The sequence below is a fragment of the Ovis canadensis genome, chromosome 18, assembly GCF_042477335.2.
Source record: "Ovis canadensis isolate MfBH-ARS-UI-01 breed Bighorn chromosome 18, ARS-UI_OviCan_v2, whole genome shotgun sequence".
NCBI classification, from domain to species: domain Eukaryota; kingdom Metazoa; phylum Chordata; class Mammalia; order Artiodactyla; family Bovidae; genus Ovis; species Ovis canadensis.
Genome location: NC_091262.1, coordinates 70,821,453 through 70,839,681, shown reverse-complemented (window position 1 = coordinate 70,839,681; position 18,229 = coordinate 70,821,453). Strand labels below are relative to the sequence as shown.

The window sequence follows — 18,229 nt, the reverse complement described above, 5'->3', positions numbered from 1 at the left end:
TGGAAGACCACCGAGTATCTAAGCAGGGAAACAAAAGAAGTCTTGACTTGGTGTAGCTACTAACACTGATGAGGATTCAGAATAGAAAGCCAGTGATGGGGCTGTCACGTCTGAGGCTCATGCTAAGGACATTTTAGGGACACAAGGTTAAACATGGCCTCCTTCTGAAATTCAGGAGGCCACAGAGAGCACAGCCACAGATTCCACTGCAAGTTACAACCTTTGTGTCTCGGGAAAGAATCAGCTATTGGATTTACACTTATCACCCATGATTAATTATCAGTGAATCACTAAAACCCTCCTTTCCTCATATCATCATGGGGGCATTCCCCCCATACAGTCTTCTGTGCAAAATAGCCCAGTATTAAAGTGCATCAAATCTGATAGACTCTTTGCAATAGAAACATTAAAAAAAATAAAAAAGAACACCTCTCTACAAAATGAATTGTGCTTTCTTTTCAGAAACCACAAATGGTTTGTGTTCGTAAATCTTTTTAATTGTATTTGAGAGCTAGGAAGCAGTCAAAATTGTTTAATGTTTCTATCTATTTTTCAATTAACCTCCCATCTTTGGCCTTTTTTTTAGCAAACTATAAGATTCAAGAACCTTAGCTCTAAAAATTTCCAAGTTAACAGTTTCCATACTTGCCTCCAGCTCACCAGAGAGCAATTGGTGGTTTTGCAGGAAATCTCTCTTCTTGTCATTAACCATTACTTCTGGCACACACATTCCAGTTCAGCAGGCTATGAAATTTGTTGGGCATATAAACAATTGGGTCTTTGAACAGGGTGATTTTGAGGGCAGGGCATTTACAAAGAAATGACAAACCCAAACTGACAGCGCATCCCATGCCACAGGTCTGGAATGAATGGCTGTAAAGCACTATCTCCACTGTGTCTCTGAGTTAGCACCCATTTAGATGTTAGTCTTCAACTTTCTGTATGTTCCAAACCAAATGTCTTAGTGTCAACGCAACATGATACACATAGGATTTGTTTCCCATAAGTATTACCTTTCTGGTCCCCAATCAAGCTCCTTTGTGTGCGATGGTATTTTTCAAGTATGATGATCTATAGCTGACATTTTATTTTGACTGTGTCATTGCTCATTCTCTGAATGTATCAATGAAAACGAGAAGAGTGTGCACTTGTTTTCTCTCTTCTGCTGTGAACGACTGTTTCTTTTCTTCCAAATTTGTCCAGGAAAAGGGGTGGAGTGTTTGTCGTCATGGCCCCAAACTCCCAACAGGTTGAGCCTCGCTCTCTCCAAACCTTGAGTGCTTCCAGCAGGATTCAGAAGCTCTAAGGAGCACATGCTGCCCAAGGAACCCACACCCTCTGGTCTAGCGGGGCCCCTTAAGAACAACACTCCTATTTTGCACTTGCCCCAGGAGACCTTGTGTTCACCAACCGCCTCATTTCTGAGGCTGCCGTGTGATAGAAAGACAACCCACGTACAGAAGTCCTTCTGATCCAGGCGTCCAAGAGGAGATACATGCCACGTCCCTATGGCCGGCGGCTCGGAGGTCTGCGAAGCTGCTCCAACAGCGGCCCCTGAATCTTGCCTTTTTGTGGCGGCAGAACTCCAAGGAGGAGGATGACGCCCAGCAGCCTGGCCCATGACCAGACACAGACCACGATGGCGCTTTCTTCCCATGGATGAAAGAACGGACGGTGGCGGCCGATGCAGGAGAGATCCGTGGTGGGGAGGGGCAGGGAAAAAGGGACGCCAGCGCCGGAGTGTCCAGAACAGCTCCCGGACGGGGGCCAGTGGCTTCGTTTTAATCGTCTTCTCGGCACATTGGTAGGTTGACAAAGGTAAAGACGTTGAACTCTATCATTATGGAGAAGCACAAGAAGATGGCATAGAGGACCAGCACATACACCCCCAGCTTCTGGTCCAGCTTCCACTTGTTCAAATGGATGCCGAGGACCTAGAAGGAGACAGAGCGAGTGTTGAGCTGGGGTAGCAGAGAAATACAAAAGGCACTTTTACTGGAAAATTACACATGAACCGTGAGCCCCAGAACTTCCTCCAAACTGTGGACGAGAACAGAGGGGTGCTGCCGGGTGTATCCTTGGTTTGATCAGAATGAGCCCTGTAGGCTTTAGACTCGTCTAATGAAAGGATGCTGACTCCAGGCATGCAAAGCAGGTGTCCTTAGGGGACAGGCTTTCCCCTGGTAGGCACATTCCTTTCGGGGGATGGACAGGCCTCCCAAGCCTTCTTTAGTGACAACCGGGGACTGCCACTGGCTCCTTCCCTTGCTTTAGAATTTGGTATCCTCAACCCTCTTCAGCAAAACCTTCAAGGCTCCCATTGGCCCACTGTCTGGACAGCTTCAGCTTGGACCGTGTGTGTGCGTGTGTATGTGTGTGAGTGATAGGGTTGGAATGCTGCTTCTTTCTACATTTGTTTCATACTTGGCTACCTCCTATTACTACCTTCTTTCTTTTTTAAAATTAATTATTTTAATTGGAGGCTAATTACTTTATGATACTGTGGTGGTTTTTGCCATACACTGACATGAATCAGCCATGGGTATACATATGTCCCCTCCATTCTGAAACCACCTTCTTTCTTATCCATGAATCAAGGCTCCCCAAGAGTTGAACTGTAGTTACCTCCAATGCTGTGGGTCCTTAGAGACAGACCAATAGAGGTTCAAATCCCAGCTTTTCCAATCCCTATAGCCCATGAAGGGAGTGGATCTGAGTCCTCATTAAAAGGTTTTAGAAATGTGGGGTCCATGAAGAAGGGATTCCTTTCTTAGCAAGAGCACTAATGGGACAGTTATGGGAAAGAACAATTATGGCAAATGGCCATTTCCTAGCCCTGTGACAAGTTACTTAATTCCCAAGCCTTGATTTCTTCTGCAAAGTAGAAAATCATCAAGTGCTTGTAAAGATGGAATAAAGTAAGCCGAGGCGTTGTTTACCACAGTTTGGGGCCTGTGAAGTAAGGAGGCCTCTGAGTCACCATGTACCATCCCCGAGGCCTGAGCATCATGCCCCCAAGGCAGCTCCGATGGACTGGGGGTGGGGGAACGTGCCTCCCACTTGCACCACTGAGGGGAGACAGACCGGGCAGGAAGAAAAGAGGAAACGAAAGACCCTCCTTCTGGGGACTTCTCACCAGCTCAGGGAAAAGTGTCGTGGTGGATGCCAACATTCTTGGCACAAACTGTGTCTGGGTGTATCTGTGCATTTATATGTGTTTTTCAGCTTTATCCCTCACGGCCAAGGGGAAGAATTCAGACTGTGCAGAATCGGAGGAAACCATGTGTGTCTCAAACTGCCATTCTGGAATTGTAAAAACTCACGGTGAGAGCGACGGAGCCCAGCAGCAATGCCACGGAGTAGACCAGACCCCGACTGTTGATCTTCACCTGGAGAAACAAACACACACGCCCTGAACCTCTGGGCTGCTCAGGGGCCCATCTGTCCTGGGAGCCCACTGCCCTCGGGCCTACCCTCTCCCTCCTCTAGAAGCCACAGGTGGGTGTTCACAGCCGAAACACCTGTGAGTTCCAAGCAAACATGGGCTGCCTCTTGCAGGCACCCCCAGGCTGCTCTGGATGCCTTTGTACAAAGCGGCTGCCAGCCTGCAGAGGAGACGGGGGCAGTGCCTCCCCTGAAGCTCTTAGCTGCAGGGCCAACGCCACGCTCGCTCCCTGTGAAGCACAAGTGTCCAGTGTCACCTCACTAAGGAAGTGAGACGAACTTACCGTGGACCCATAATTAACAACCATGGTCTGCAGCCCCCACGGTATGCCGAGTCCCACGAGGATGTCGAACACGTTGCTTCCTATGGTGTTAGAGACCGCCATGTCACCAAGGCCTGCAGGGACAACCGACAGGTTATTCCTAACCCCCAATACCTCAGAATGTGATTTTATTGAGAGACAGGGTCTCTGCAGGGCTTCCCTGGTGGCTCAGATGGTAAAGAATCTGCCTGTAATGCAGGAGACCCAGGTTCGATTCCTGGGTTGGGAAGATCCCTTGGAGAAGGAATGGCTACCCACTCTAGTATTGCCTGGAGAATTACACGGACAGAGGAGACTGGAGGGCTACAGTCCATGGGGTCACAAAGAATCGGACAGGGGTAATCAGGTTAACATGAGGATGAATCCTAATTCGGTATGACTGGTGTTTTCATTAAAAGGGGAAATCTGTGCACGGGTCTGCACACAGGGAGAACTCCAACCGAACATGAAGACCGCCTCCTACAAGGCAAGGAGAGAGGCCCGGAGCAGACAGAAAGAACCAGATTTTTCCAACACCTTGACCGCTAGCCTCCAGGACTGTGGGACAGTCAGTTTCTGGTTTCCTGTCTCCCAGGTTGTGGTAATTATGGCTGCCCTAGGAAACTAACCCAGAGCCCTTCATTATTTCTCCTGCTGGGGTGTCAGCCTGTGTTCTGGGATGACCCACTATGTGCCTCTCCTTATTTGAGATGCCCACCTTCTCTGGGAGGGAGGCGGCCTTGTCCTCGATGCATACTTGTGACCCAGGCGATGGCACCATGAGCTTGACCCGACGACAGAGCAGCAGGTCTTAGGCCCAGTTGGCCTCCCAAGAATGGACTCTTTGCCCCAGCCAGACTAGAAGCATCTTAGAGGTGAGGGGCCATGTCATTACCTTCCCCTCCTGCCCCACTGTCCAGTCTCCTACCAGCCAAACAATCTTAGGAACTCAATAACTTGAGAGGTACCAAAAGTTAGAGAACAAACTTTTAATGCTGGCTGAAATCTGTTCTAACTTGGCTCCCTAGGCCAAATTCAACACGACTGTCATAATCTGGCCACAAGCATCCGTGGAAAGAACAGGCCTGAAATGCACGTGCCTATAACCATAAAGTCTTCTTGGTCACTGAGCAGCTTGCAGAGACTCAGACCAGAAACTGGATGACCGCCTCACCTCTGTTCAACCACCTGCCCCCAGGTATTAGCCAGGCTACCTCCTCCAACCCTGTTGCTGACATCCACTGACCTCCAGAGCACAGTGTCTCCCTGAGGGCATCACAGCTCCCTCCCTGTCTCCCTGGGCACCTATCTGAGTGCCTTCGAAATCCTGGCAGCTTAGTCCTACTGGGGGCAGTATCTCTGGGAAACCTGCCTTCCAGTCTCCCAGGATCTTGTGAAACACGAACGTGCAGCTCCTGTTTTGGGCCAGCTAGTCGTCCCTGGTGAGGAGGCAGGCACTAACTGGATGGGTCAGGAGGAACCAAGGTGCCCGGGTCTGGGCAAGAAGAGCGAGCGTGTTCTCAGGTTGGACTGCCGGGCTCTATGTGGGTGCAGCCCCCTAAGGAATCTTACAGCAGCGATTCTCAGACTTCGAGAGCACACGACTCAAATTTCCATTCCCACCAACCACAGTCCAAGAGGGGTTCCCTTTTCTCCACACCCTCTCCAGCATGTGTTGTTTGGTTTTTTTTGAAGATGGCCATTCTGACCAGTGTGAGTTGATACCTCACTGCAGTTTTGATTTGCATTTCTCTAATAGTTAGTGATGTTGAGCATCTTTTCATGTGCCTCTTGGCTCTCTGTGTGTCTTCTTTGGAGAGATGTGTATTTAGGATTAGGGCTGACACATGTATACTGTGTGCATGCTCAGTTGCTCAGTCATGTCTGACTCTGCAACCTTGGGGACTGTAGCCCATCAGACTCCTCTGTCCATGGGATTTCCAAGGCAAGGATACTGGAGTGGGTTGCCATTTCCTTCTCCAGGGGATCATCCCGACCCAGGGATCAAACCCATGTCTCTTGTGTTTTCTGCATTGACAGGTGGATGCTTTACCACTGTGCCACCTGGGAAGCCCACATATCTGCTACCATGTGTAAAATAGATGGCTAGTGAGAATCTGCTACAAAGCCCAGGGAGTACAGCTCGGTGATCTGTGATGACCTAGACGGGTGGGATGGGGTGGGAGGGAGGTCCACGAGGGAGGGGACATACGTATACATAGAGTTGATTCATTTTGTTGCTTAGCAGAAATTAACACAACATTGTAAAGTGATTATACTCCAATACAATATTTTTTAATGGACAAAAAAGAGCAAACAACTCGCTGGGGTCTTGCTGAAAAGCAGACTCTGGTTCAGTGGGGCTGGGATGGTGCCTGAGACTCTGTATTTCTCTCAAGCTGATGCTGCCAGCCTGGACCACACTGCGGGCTGTGAGGCTTTAGGGAGCCCAGGATGCCGTCTCTGCATGTTAGAGCTCACTGCACGGTTCCTGCCTCATGCAGGGGGCTCTGGGCAGAGGTTTCTGCATCCTCCACCATAAAGAATCTATGTTTAATGTTGTCCGCTGGATCCTCTGTCACTCACATCAGCATCACCCTTAGGACAGCTATACACTCCCACCCCCACGTCAGCCTTCCTCCGTTTCTGTCTTTCTACATCTCACAGGGTGATATCCCCACCTGTTCTTGTTCCTACAGAGCCCCTTTGGACTACACTGGGACCCTCCCCTCCAAGTTCTTAATCTTCTCGTATTATGACCCCTTTCCTGACCCACTAGCCTGGACTCCAAGGCCAGTTGTTTAAACGGCAGATTCTCTTGGCCCCTTGACCTTCCACTGTGTCCACCCAACCACCCCCAGCTCTGGATGAACTCATCTGTGTGTCGCGGGAGCTGGTACAACTCCAAATTCATGCTGGAACCCCACCCAAATTCACAACCCTGAACGTCAGCCAGGCTCTCAGGGCTTATTGGCTTTCCTTTTCCTCCCTGTACCGGCTTGAATAGCGGCCCCCACTCATGTCCAACCAAAACCTGTGAATGTGACCTAATTGCCAATAGAATCTTTGCAGATGTGATCCAATTAAAACAAGACCCTACTGAATTAAGGTGGGCCCTAATTCAGTGACTGGTGTGTCTTTGGACACAGACACATACAGAGGGAAGAGCACCATGTGAAAACACAGGCAGACACTGGAGGGAGGTAGCCATAACCCAAGGATTCCTGGCACTCCCCGAAGCTGGCAGAGAACAAGGAAGGATTCCTTCCCAGAGCCTCCAGATAAGTACAGTCCTGCCAACACCTTAACCTTGGACTTGTAGCCTCCAGGACTGGAGAGTCCATTTCTGTTAAGTCATCCAGTTGGGATACTTTGGTTATGACAGCCCTGGGAAATGAATACACTCACTTCGAAGGTCACTCAGTTCAATTCTACGCCCCTCTGCTGCCTTCCCCAGCTGTCCCCATTCTCCACGAGGCTCCAGCCTCCTGCCAAACATACTCCCACCCTTCCCTTCCCCTCATTTCATCTTTTCTCAGGACCGATCAGCCAACTAACCAACCTTTCTTTCATCTTGAAGAAATAAAACATTTTCCTACTTTCTGAACCCACTTTCTGTTTGGACAGTTCTCTCCCCTCCTGTCTCCTCTGAGATTTCACACCACTATTTGCCCTTCCTGCCTTCCATATTTTCACACTGCTGTCTACGGAGGAAGGTCGGTGGAAGTCCAGGCGTGGATGCTATCTCACTGGTAGCAAAGGAGCAGCAGAGGAAGGCTGGCTCTTCATAGCCCTTCTGTTCTGCCATCGAGGAGTATACAGTGTTCCTTAGCCTGCTCATCTCCAAAGCACTTAGCTCCAAAGAAAATCCACCAAGCAAGCCATAACATTACATAAGTTCTAGAATTTGAAGAGGAATCAGAAAATAATTGGAGACATAGGATATCCCCACTTGGCCTGCCTGGGATCAGAACATTAGTGCATGTGCTGTAAAAATTCTGGGCTCCCACTCTGTTCAGTCACACATTGGTGATGTCAGAATAAGTTCTTTTTTTTTTTTTTTTTTTTGGCAGCACAGCTAGTGGGATCTCAGTTCCTGCAGTGAAAGCCTGGAATTTTAACCACTAGGGCAGCAGGGAACTCCCAGAACAAGTCCATTTTTATTCACCTCCACACAGAGGCTTCTAGAAGCCTAGAGGAGGTGATCTTGGTAGTGATTCTCTTCATGGATGGAATCTACACGATGCTTTCCAGTCATCACCGTTTCCTCCACAGAGGGACTTAGTGACTACTAGTCCTGAGAGCTATGAACTGTAACGCGGGCAGGGGGATGGGCCCACGTCCACGTGATGCCATCGGCTGCAGGCCCAAGACACCATCCGTACCTTGTCTGGCCACAATCAAGCTGGCCATGCAGTCGGGGACGCTCGTGCCTGCTGCAAGGAAAGTAATGCCCATGATGACATCGGGGATCCCAAGAGTGTATCCAATAATAGTCACCTGCAGAAGAGGGGGGAAACATCAACTCACAGAGGAGCACCCCTGAAAACCCTGCTTACAACTCAGAGTTTTTAACTTAAACATAGTACTCCTGTATCCAACAGAAAAATCTGGAATATGGTTTCTTTTTTTAAAACTGTCTTTTGAGTATTCTTTTTTCCAGATTACATGAGTAATCTGGGTTTACTGTTTTAAAAAGTTAAGAAAAAAAGTCAAAAGTAAGTATTAGTAAAAATCACCTACCATTTCTCAAGACTCTCAGACAACCACTATTAACACTTTTTATGAGCCAGTGAGTCTTAGACTTGAAAATGTAAGAAATCCTGTAGTGAGCTGTTAAAATAAGACCCGCCAGGCCCCACCCCCAGAGTTTCTGATTAGGAGATCTGGGGTAAAGCCCAGGAATCTGCATTCCTAACAAGTTCCTAGTTGGTTGAGACCCTGAGGCTGCTGACCTGGGAACCACATTTGAAAACCTCTGCTTTAGAATATGGGCTGCCCTGACAGCTCAGTTGGTAAAGAATCCTCCTGCAATGTAGGAGACCCCAGTTCAATTCCTGGGTCGGGAAGATCCACTGGAGAAGGGCTAGGCTACTCACTCCAGTATTCTTGGGCTTCCCTTGTGGCTCAGCTGGTAAAGAATCTGCCTACAATGTGGGAGACCTGGGTTTGATCCCTGGGCTTTAGAATATATCCTTGACCTTCTTTTTGGTGTTTGTATTAGAAAAAAATGAAATCAGATTATACTATCAGCACATATTTTGTGATTATATGCTTCACACAGTGATACAATATGAGTATCTTGCCATCATAAATATTCATCTACAGTCTTATTTTACACTGGTGCGTGGATTCCATTGCATAGCTGTAAAAGTTCCTGTCCATCCATCACCGGTGGATAGGAAATGGCTTGTTTTTGTTCTTAAAATATCACCCTGTTATAACATGTAACATTTATTGAGCACCTCCTATGTACCAGGTCCTTTCCACCTTTTCACTTTCACAATCTCATCTGCTCTAGGCACCACCCACTGCTGAGGGAGGCACCATTATTATGCCCAAGGAAACGAGGGTCAGAGCGGGAGAAGTTACAATGCAGGTGGGCGTCAGGTCGGTGAGCAGCAGAGCAAGGGATTCCAGGCCAAGTCTTTCTGACTCTAAAGCCTGCACTCCAACCTTGCCATCATGCTTTTTTAATTGGATGATAACTGCTTTACAAAGTTGTGTTGGTTTTTGTCATTCAACAATGCAGATCAGCTGTGAGTGTATGTATGTGTGTGTTTTATATATATATATAAAGTACATATACATAAGTACATATATATCCTCCCTCTGGAACATCATTTTGTCTTGTGTGAACATCCCTGGGTTCTCATCTTGCTATTATATCCTTAGGAAAAGTTCCAAGAAATAGAATCACTGGATTGAAGGATATACAGGCTTTTAAGGATCTTGAAGCATGGTCACATAACTCCTCTAATAAATGCCTGACACTCGGGAAATGGTGAGCAGCAGCTGAATGGAAAGCCCTAGAAGCACCTGGACAACCACACTCAAAACACCCCTTAGATGGCTCACCTCCCCATCTAGAAAATGTGAACAGCAGGATCTTTCAGGGTTGTTCACATCTCAGCTGATGGCTCCAGTCCCAGCAAATGTTTGGGTAAGCTAGTTTACTTCTCTGAGCCTCAGTTCCCTCATCTGTGAAATGGGCTTTTAAATGAGGAGTAAGAGAAAAGATGAGGCGACTGCATGGGCTGCGTGAGACATTCATAGATGTGTGTTTCCCTTCACTTTCAATCACTCATCTTGCAATCTATGGGGGCACAGAAAATGTGAGTGGTTAGCCCAGATGAAGTGTGCTTTCCAAGGGCAGAGCTTAGGCCTGGAATGAAGCCAGAGCTTGTGGACTAAAACCATATGCCTCCTAGGACAAAGCTTGTAGATGGGTTTGGAGATGCTCGACCCTCCAAACACAGTGCTCAGTTCAGCAGCGCCAGGAACCAGGCAGTGCATGCGCTGACTGGCCTGCTCTGGGCTGTGCAAGGAGAAAGACTGAGGACTCAAAGCCACAGAGCTGAGGCATCAGTGCTTAACCCACAGTGACCAAGAGGGAGGTCTGCACAAGCACAGCCTGGCGTGGCTGACATGTTCTTAATGGGTGATACCAGATGTCATAAGTATAGGAGCCTGGGGTATTCTGGCAATAATGAAGATGCTTCCCTTGTTTTCATTTCCTTATATCACTGGACTACCTGGATAAAAAGCTGGAGGGTGGAAGGACAGAAGGAAGGCTCTGTGTGTGTACACACAATGGTAACCCACTCCAGTATTCTTGCTTGGAGAATTCCATGGGCAGAGGAGCCTGGCAGGCTATCGTCCACGGGGTCACAAAGAGTTGGACATGACTGAGTGACTAACACTTGAACACACTCCAAGCATTCAGGACCAGAGATGTTACCTGAGTATGGCTTATCCTTGGACTCCAGCCTGGGGCCCTCTGAACTCCTGATGCTGAGGTTTCAGAAAGGGAAGCGGAGCCAAGTCCAGAGCTGGGCTGATGATCCACCTGACTTTGTTGGAGTCACACCTCCTCTTTGGTCCCCAGTCTCCCCAGTTGGGCGAAGGTGCTGCATCAGATGACTTATTTTTGAGATTCCCTCCCTTTGGATACTGACAGTCAAGAACTGTTTTCCCCAAAGCCTTAGGGGTGAGAGATGTGAAGGATGGTGGGGGTAAAAGATGAGCAGGTGAGACTTCAATGCTCCCTGGCGCCCCCATGAGGAAAGTAAGCGCCTGGCCCCTGGCACATCTTGCTTTCACAGAAATCAGGCTAACGTGACACTGTCATCTTTACCACTTTCTACTGTGGAAACCACTCAATTACCCAAAACCGAGGAGCTGAAGTTCCAAATCACAGGTAAGAGTGCCGCAGCAAGGTGGTTCCTATGACTTTGGCCAAGCTACTGCTAAGACTCTCTTTTAAGAAGCAGGAATGGGGTTTGTAAGACAAGGCGAGGGGGATGGGAATGTTATTCAATGTCCTACCTCACAGCTAATTAGTAGAACTGATTTCATAATACTGTTGTTTTCATTAATTAAAAAGAAGAAAAAATTTCACACATTAATTAATTTGATCTTCCCTAACTCTCACACCCACTCAAATGTCATGAAATACTTTTTTCGCTTGCAATATTGTTTGTGGAATGCACTTTAGTCAAAGTAATTGCTGGATCCTTTTATCAAATGTAAGCATGGGCTGGCCTTTAACCCTACTCGGTAGTCATGTTCGGATGTGAGAGTTGGGCCCTAAAGCAGGCTGAGTGCTGAAGAATTGATGCTTTCCAATTGTGTTGGAGAAGACTCTTGAGAGTCTCTTGGACTACAGGGAGATCAAACCAATCAGTCCTAAAGGACATCAACCCTGAATATTCATTGGAAGAGCTGATGCTGAAGCTCCAATACTTTGGCCACTCGATGCCAAGAGCTGACTCATTGGAAACGACCCTGATGCTGGGAAAGGCTGAAGGCAAAAAGGAGAGGAGGGCAGCAGAGGATGAGATGGTTAGATAGCACCACCAACACAATGGATATGAATTTGAGCAAACTCCGGGAGGTAGTGAAGGACAGAGAAGTCTGGAGTGCTAAAGTCCATGGGGTCAGAAAGAGATGGACACAACTCAGTGACTGAACAACAACATCTTTGACCGTCATCCTTGTCGGAGGGTGGGGGGAGTCTGTTAAAGCTATTTGCAACTTCTTTTCTACATAAGAAAACACGCACACACCTTGGCATCTATGAGATTTAAACCTCTATCTGAACAAGCTTGGAAGCAGTGTCGGCTGCATCTCATGGTGAACATGGCTGATATTTACAGTCATGATCAATTTGCTATGTTGCTAGCTCACACCTGATGCCTGAACAGAACCCTTTCATCTCCCAATAACCTGCAGACAGTGGCGATCGTGTCCATTTTGCAGAGGGGACAACAGTAGCTCATGGAAGCTGAGTCGCCTGTCCAGGTTTCATGGCTCCAGTGGGGAGAACCAGGATCCACAGCCAGTCCCATGTGACCCCACAGCTCTTCTTCTCCCACCAAACTGTTCCTCTTGGGTTAAGAGAATGTTGCCCTTGTGCCTCTGAGGCCATCACACACCTTTGCCCTGTGTGTTAGGTGGCATCAGGTGTTAGGAGGAGAGTGAAATGGCTGCATGGATACTGCTGAGGTGTGAGAGGCTTGCAGGTGAACTTCAGAATAGAAACGCAGAGGTTCTGCACCTGCTTCTCTCGCTGTTCATGGGCTCCCCAGGTGGGTGAAAGGAAGAGGGGGAACCCCACAAGATGATATACAGAGTCAGAAGAAGGGGGCTCCTGTTTGGCCCCACCTAACCCGTGAAAGGTTTGCCCAGGGAGCAGTCATGTGGGGCCAGAGGGGCTAGGCCAAAGCCTCTCTGCCTGAAGATTCTAAGAGCAACTGAGAGGCCATTCAGGCGAGTGGCTGTGATCCTAGACTCTGGGGGATCAATACCCAGGTTCTAATCCCAACTCTAGAATTCAGTAATTGTGCAACTAGTTGTGCAATAGTTGTTAACTGCCTAACAGGACAAATGACTCAATCTCTAGGCCTCAGGTTCCTCATCTGGGAAATGGGCACAATAAAACTGCTTACCCCATTGGGTTGCTGTGAGGACTAGAACAGTTTACCTAAAGTTTATATCTGTGCCTGGACATAGGAAGGGGGGAAGAACACCCCTGGGCAGGGGCCATGGAAAGGGCTGCCTGGTGTTTGTCTCCCTCCGACTCCAGTCTCCATCACATTCCTCTATGGATGCTGGAAAGGAAGGGGGCCTAGTGATTAGCCCTCCAGAGCTCTTTCTAGACAGTGTCTGCCATCCCTGCCACATTCCGCTTCCCATCACACCAGGGTGGCATGTCCCAGGCTGTCCATGTGAAGGTAAACTTCCCTCCCATGGACACTGTGGACCATGCCGTGTCTATCTGGGTATCCCCGATACACAGCACAGCTTCAAATGACTCTGCTGAAACCCCTTCCTGCTGAGAAATAAGCCAAGGTCTTTCAAGGTAGGTGAGTTGCTGAAGGTGATCCAGCAGTGCCTGTGGTCACTCTTGATCCCAGCTCTCCCACCTCTGGCAGGCGCTGGGCAGGGGCTGTCCGCACGGTCCACCCCCTCCCCCGCCACTCACCAGCCACACCATCAGGTAGGAGAAGACAGCAATCCAGAGCGTGGCGATGACGAAGGTGAGCATGAAGAACTTCTCCCAGCGGGGCTTGCTGCAGTTGGGGATGGTGATGCACAGGAGGAAGATGAGCGGCCAGGTGAACACCCACTTGACTTTGTCCCCTCTTGCCTCTGCAGAGGGATGGGGGGGAGCCAGAAGGGCGAGAAACCGTAGGTTACACACCTGCCACTCTACCTGCACGTTTACCTTTTCATGCCAAACAAGAAGATGCTACGAATATGACTCCCAGCAACGGACTTTGCAGAATGACACCCCTCCGTATCGTCAACCTGGAAGTGATCTCAGCAAAACAGATGAGTGTTTGTTGACTTAATAACCACTGTCAGTAAAAATCCTTCATTTGACAGGGTGAGGAAAATGAGACCCAGAGCTGGAACAAATTTGTACAGGGCAGCTGGAATGGGATGTTGAATATGAATAGGCCTTGGAGTCAAAGTGCGGTTGGAATTCAAACGACCTTGAGCAACCCCCTCAACTCCATTTCCTCCTCCGATAATAACAGAGGTAAGTGGCAACACAATAGTTGATGCAGGGAATATTTGCCATGTGGAGCAGGCATAATGCTAAGCATTTTGCATTTTAGTAGTTTCTTCATCTGCTAAAAGGAATCATTATCACTTTCTTGGTTGTTGCAAAAATGACATGACACACTGTATATAAAACACCCAGCACAAAGAACTTGGCAAAGAAGGTGCTCTAGAAATCTCAGCTCATTTGTTCCCAGGTCATATACTCAATCAGTGGCAGATGCAAGACTAAAATGTGGTATTCAGCTGACAGGTATGACCTCACTGACCCCTACCAAGGGAATCCACAAACAATTTAACTGACGAGAAGTGGCCACTGAGTACAAGCATAGTGTAATGATCCTTAATAAGTGGCTTATCCTTAATAAGCCGCTGGGTATTTTCAGCACATGCATGCTCAAAGCAGGTTTGTGGGTAATGCCAATGATTTGGTGGAGGAAGTGCCTCTGAAAATTCTCTCCTCCATAAAAGCAATGAAAACATTAGCAAAAATAGTCTAAGTCAACTTGTTTTAGAACTCTGGAAATTAACCAAAGCCTTGTAGCCATCCAGGAAGTGTTTATTTAAGAAAATAATCTGGGTAAAATTAAGAACAGTGAACTTTATAGAGTTTTAACTTGTCTTGTTTTCATTTTCTTTCATCAGCTTTGGAGCAGTCTTGAAAAACCAGTAGCCTGGCATCCACCAGAGGGGGAAGAACAGGATTAGAGTTCCTTCCAAGTGTGTTCCCAGAGGACTGGCATTATCTGACCTGTCTGCTGGTTTTCTGGATGACCCTACTTTCAAGGTGTCTTTATTTTACCTGAATCAGAGCTCACCCAGTATGAACAGACTTTTCCTTGAGGGCATTTGTTGAAAACAATCAGAGACAATTGTTGAAAACTGTGCTGCCTGCGGTGGTGGAAAACAGCTGGACAAACAATAGGTTAATGAAAAAGCTTATAAGGAAAAGCTGGGAATGAGATATCCCTAGAGGACTTGGAAAAGCTCCCAGGTAGTTCTAGGAATACCGAAAGTTCATAACGGGCAAAGGGCTGTTCCCAGTGTTATTTGCATTCTTAGGAAAGACTTGGCTTCCCAGATGGCTCAGTGGTGAAGATTCTAGCTGCTCATGTAGGAGCCACAGGAGATGCTGATTTGATTCTGGGTCGGGAATATACTTTGGAGGAGGAAATCCATTCCAGTATTCTTGCCAGGATAATCCCATGGTCAGAGGAGTCTGGGAGGCCCCAGCCTACGTGGTTGTAAAGAGTTAGACAGGACTGGGCAACTGAGCATGCAGGAAAGACTTGAGAACACCTTAATCTTTCACTTCTGTCTAACATTGAGACTCTGAGAAAACAAGAAGTAAAAGGCTAAGGTGGAGTTGTTAACTGCCTGACTGAGTGTTAAAGGCCTGCCCCAAACCCACACAGAACCCAGCAAAGAGAAGGAGACTTGTTTTGAGCCAGGCATCTAAAGAAATCTCTGGGTAATCATTAGCAGATATTTCAGGGGTCACACAACAAACAATCTAGATTTTACAGAATTAGAAAAGTCACCAAACAAGCAGCAACAATAGTAAAGCAACAACAAACAGCCACGGGAATGGGAAAGAGCCTGATTTCTTATTATTACTTCACGTTCAGTTCAGTTGCTCAGTTGTGTCTGACTCTTTGCGATCCCATGAATCGCAGCACGCCAGGCCTCCCTGTCCATCACCAACTCCCGGAGTTCACTCAGACTCACATCCATCAAGTCTGTGATGCCATCCAGCCATCTCATCCTCTGTCGTCCCCTTCTCCTCCTGTCCCCAATCCCTCCCAGCATCAGAGTCTTTTCCAATGAGTCAACTCTTCTCATGAGGTGGCCAAAGTACTGGAATTTCAGCTTTAGCATCATTCCTTCCAAAGAAATCCCAGGGCTGATCTCCTTCAGAATGGACTGGTTGGATCTCCTTGCAGTCCAAGGGACCCTCAAGAGTCTTCTCCAAAACCACAGTTCAAAAGCATCAATTCTTCGGCACTCAGGTTTCTTCACAGTCCAACTCTCACATCCATACATGACCACTGGAAAAGCCATAGCCTTGACTAGATGGACCTTTGTTGGCAAAGTAATGTCTCTGCTTTTCAATATGCTGTCTAGGTTGGTCATAAATTTTCTTCCGAGGAGTAAGCGTCTTTTAATTTCATGGCTGCAATCACCATCTGCAGTGATTTTGGAGCCCCCCAAAATAAAGTCTGATACTGTTTCCACTGTTTCCCCATCTATTTCCCATGAAGTGATGGGACCAGATGCCATGATCTTCGTTTTCTGAATGTTGAGCTTTAAGCCAACTTTTTCACTCTCCTCTTTCACTTTCATCAAGAGGCTTTTTAGTTCCTCTTCACTTTCTGCCATAAGGGTGGTGTCATCTGCATATCTGAGGTGATTGATATTTCTCCCGGCAATCTTGATTCCAGCTTGTGCTTCACCCAGCCCAGCGTTTCTCATGATGTACTCTGCATAGAAGTTAAATAAGCAGGGTGACAATATACAGCCTTGACGTACTCCTTTTCCTATTTGGAACCAGTCTGTTGTTCCATATCCAGTTCTAACTGTTGCTTCCTGACCTGCATATAGGTTTCTCAAGAGGCAGGTCAGGTGGTCTGGTATTCCCATCTCTTTCAGAATTTCCCACAGTTTATTGTGATCCACACAGTCAAAGGCTTAGAAGGATTTAAATCATGTAATGTTTATTCTACAACCTTTCCACATTGGAAAGAAATTAGAAATTAATAACAGAAGGAAAACTGGAACATTTACAAATACGTAGATATTAAATAACACACTCCTAAATGACCAATGGTTCAAAGAAGAAATAATAAGGGAAATTAGAAAATACTTTGAGATGAATGAAAATGAAAAGAGAGCACACCCAAACATATGGAATGCAGTGAAATCAGTGCTTAGAGAGAGATTTATAGCTATAAATTCTTATATTAAAAAAGAGGAAAGGACGCAAATCAATGACCTAACTTTACACCTTAAGAAACAAACAAACAAACAAAAAAAACAGTCAATTAAGTCCAAAAAAAGAAGAAAGGAAATAATCAAGATTGAAGCAGAAGTATGTGAAATAGGAAAAAATCCCAGAACCAATTAAATGAAAAATTGGTTCTTAAAAAGATAACACAGTTGACAAATCTTTAGATAGAGTGACCAAGAAAAAAAGAGAGAAGACTCAAATTACTAAAATCAGGAATTAAAGAGGGATTCCACTATGAATCTTACAGAAATAAAAAGAATTATTAAGGAACACTATGAACAACTGTGTGCCAAAAAATTAGGTAACCTTGGTGAAACAGAAAAAAACATTCCACAAAGACAGAAACAAACTGACTCAAAAAGAAAGAGAAAACCTGAATAGACACATAACGAGAAGCTGAAATAGTAATCAGGAAACTTCCCTTAAGGTAAAGCCAGGACCAGATGGTTTCATGGGTACTTCTGCCAAGTGTTTAAAGAAGGATTAGCATGAGTCCTTTGCAAAGTCTTCCAAAAGATAAAGAAGGAGAGAACACTTCCCAATTTGCTCTGTGAAGCTAGTGGTACCCTGGTACCAAAGCCAGACATCAAGAGAAAACAAAACTACATACCAATATCCCTTATGAATATAGATGCGAAAATTCTTAAAATTCTGGCAAACTGAATCCAGCAACACATAAAAAGAATTATACACCAGTACCAAGTAGAATTTATCCCAGCAATGTAAGGTTGGTTTGACATATGAAATTCAATCATAAACCACATTAACAGAATAATGAATGAAAAAGCACAATCCTCTCAATTGATACAAAATCCAACACTCTTTTATGATAAAACACTTAGCATTAGCAAACTAGGAATAGAAAAGAATTTCCTTAGCTTGATAAAGGGCACCTACAAACACCCGACACTTCACTTCACATTTAATGGTGAAAGGCTGAAAACTTCAACAAGATGAGGATGTCTGCTCTTAGAACTTTTATTCAACACTATTTTGGAAGTTTGAGTCAGGAACAGTAGGCAATTCCTCAATACGTCCCACAAAAATCTGTAGTCAAATATATATAGCAGTATTTTTCATAACAGCCTCAAATAACCATGAGTTTATAAATGGATAAACAAAATGTAGCATATAAATCAATGGAATGTTTTCCATGCATAAGAAGGAATGAAGCATTGATACTACA

At 46.4% G+C, this 18,229-nt stretch overlaps 1 protein-coding gene and 1 non-coding gene across 3 annotated transcripts in view; one reads left to right on the top strand and one right to left on the bottom strand.

The window, feature by feature from the left end:
- Positions 1-475: 475 nt before the first annotated feature.
- SLC24A4 (solute carrier family 24 member 4) overlaps positions 476-18,229 on the bottom strand; it is a 186,982-nt gene continuing 169,228 nt past the window's right edge. For both annotated transcript variants that reach the window (XM_069558914.1, XM_069558915.1), the window contains exons 13-17: positions 13,453-13,619; positions 8,132-8,246; positions 3,729-3,841; positions 3,324-3,389; positions 476-1,934 (exon numbers count right to left, since the gene is read on the bottom strand). In XM_069558914.1, coding sequence (XP_069415015.1) covers positions 1,782-1,934; positions 3,324-3,389; positions 3,729-3,841; positions 8,132-8,246; positions 13,453-13,619 — 614 coding nt within the window. In that variant the 3' untranslated portion in view covers positions 476-1,781. The remainder of the gene's footprint in view (positions 1,935-3,323; positions 3,390-3,728; positions 3,842-8,131; positions 8,247-13,452; positions 13,620-18,229) is intronic.
- TRNAY-GUA (transfer RNA tyrosine (anticodon GUA)) lies at positions 3,925-3,996 on the top strand. The gene has a single exon. It is a non-coding gene; the product is annotated as a tRNA-Tyr (tRNA).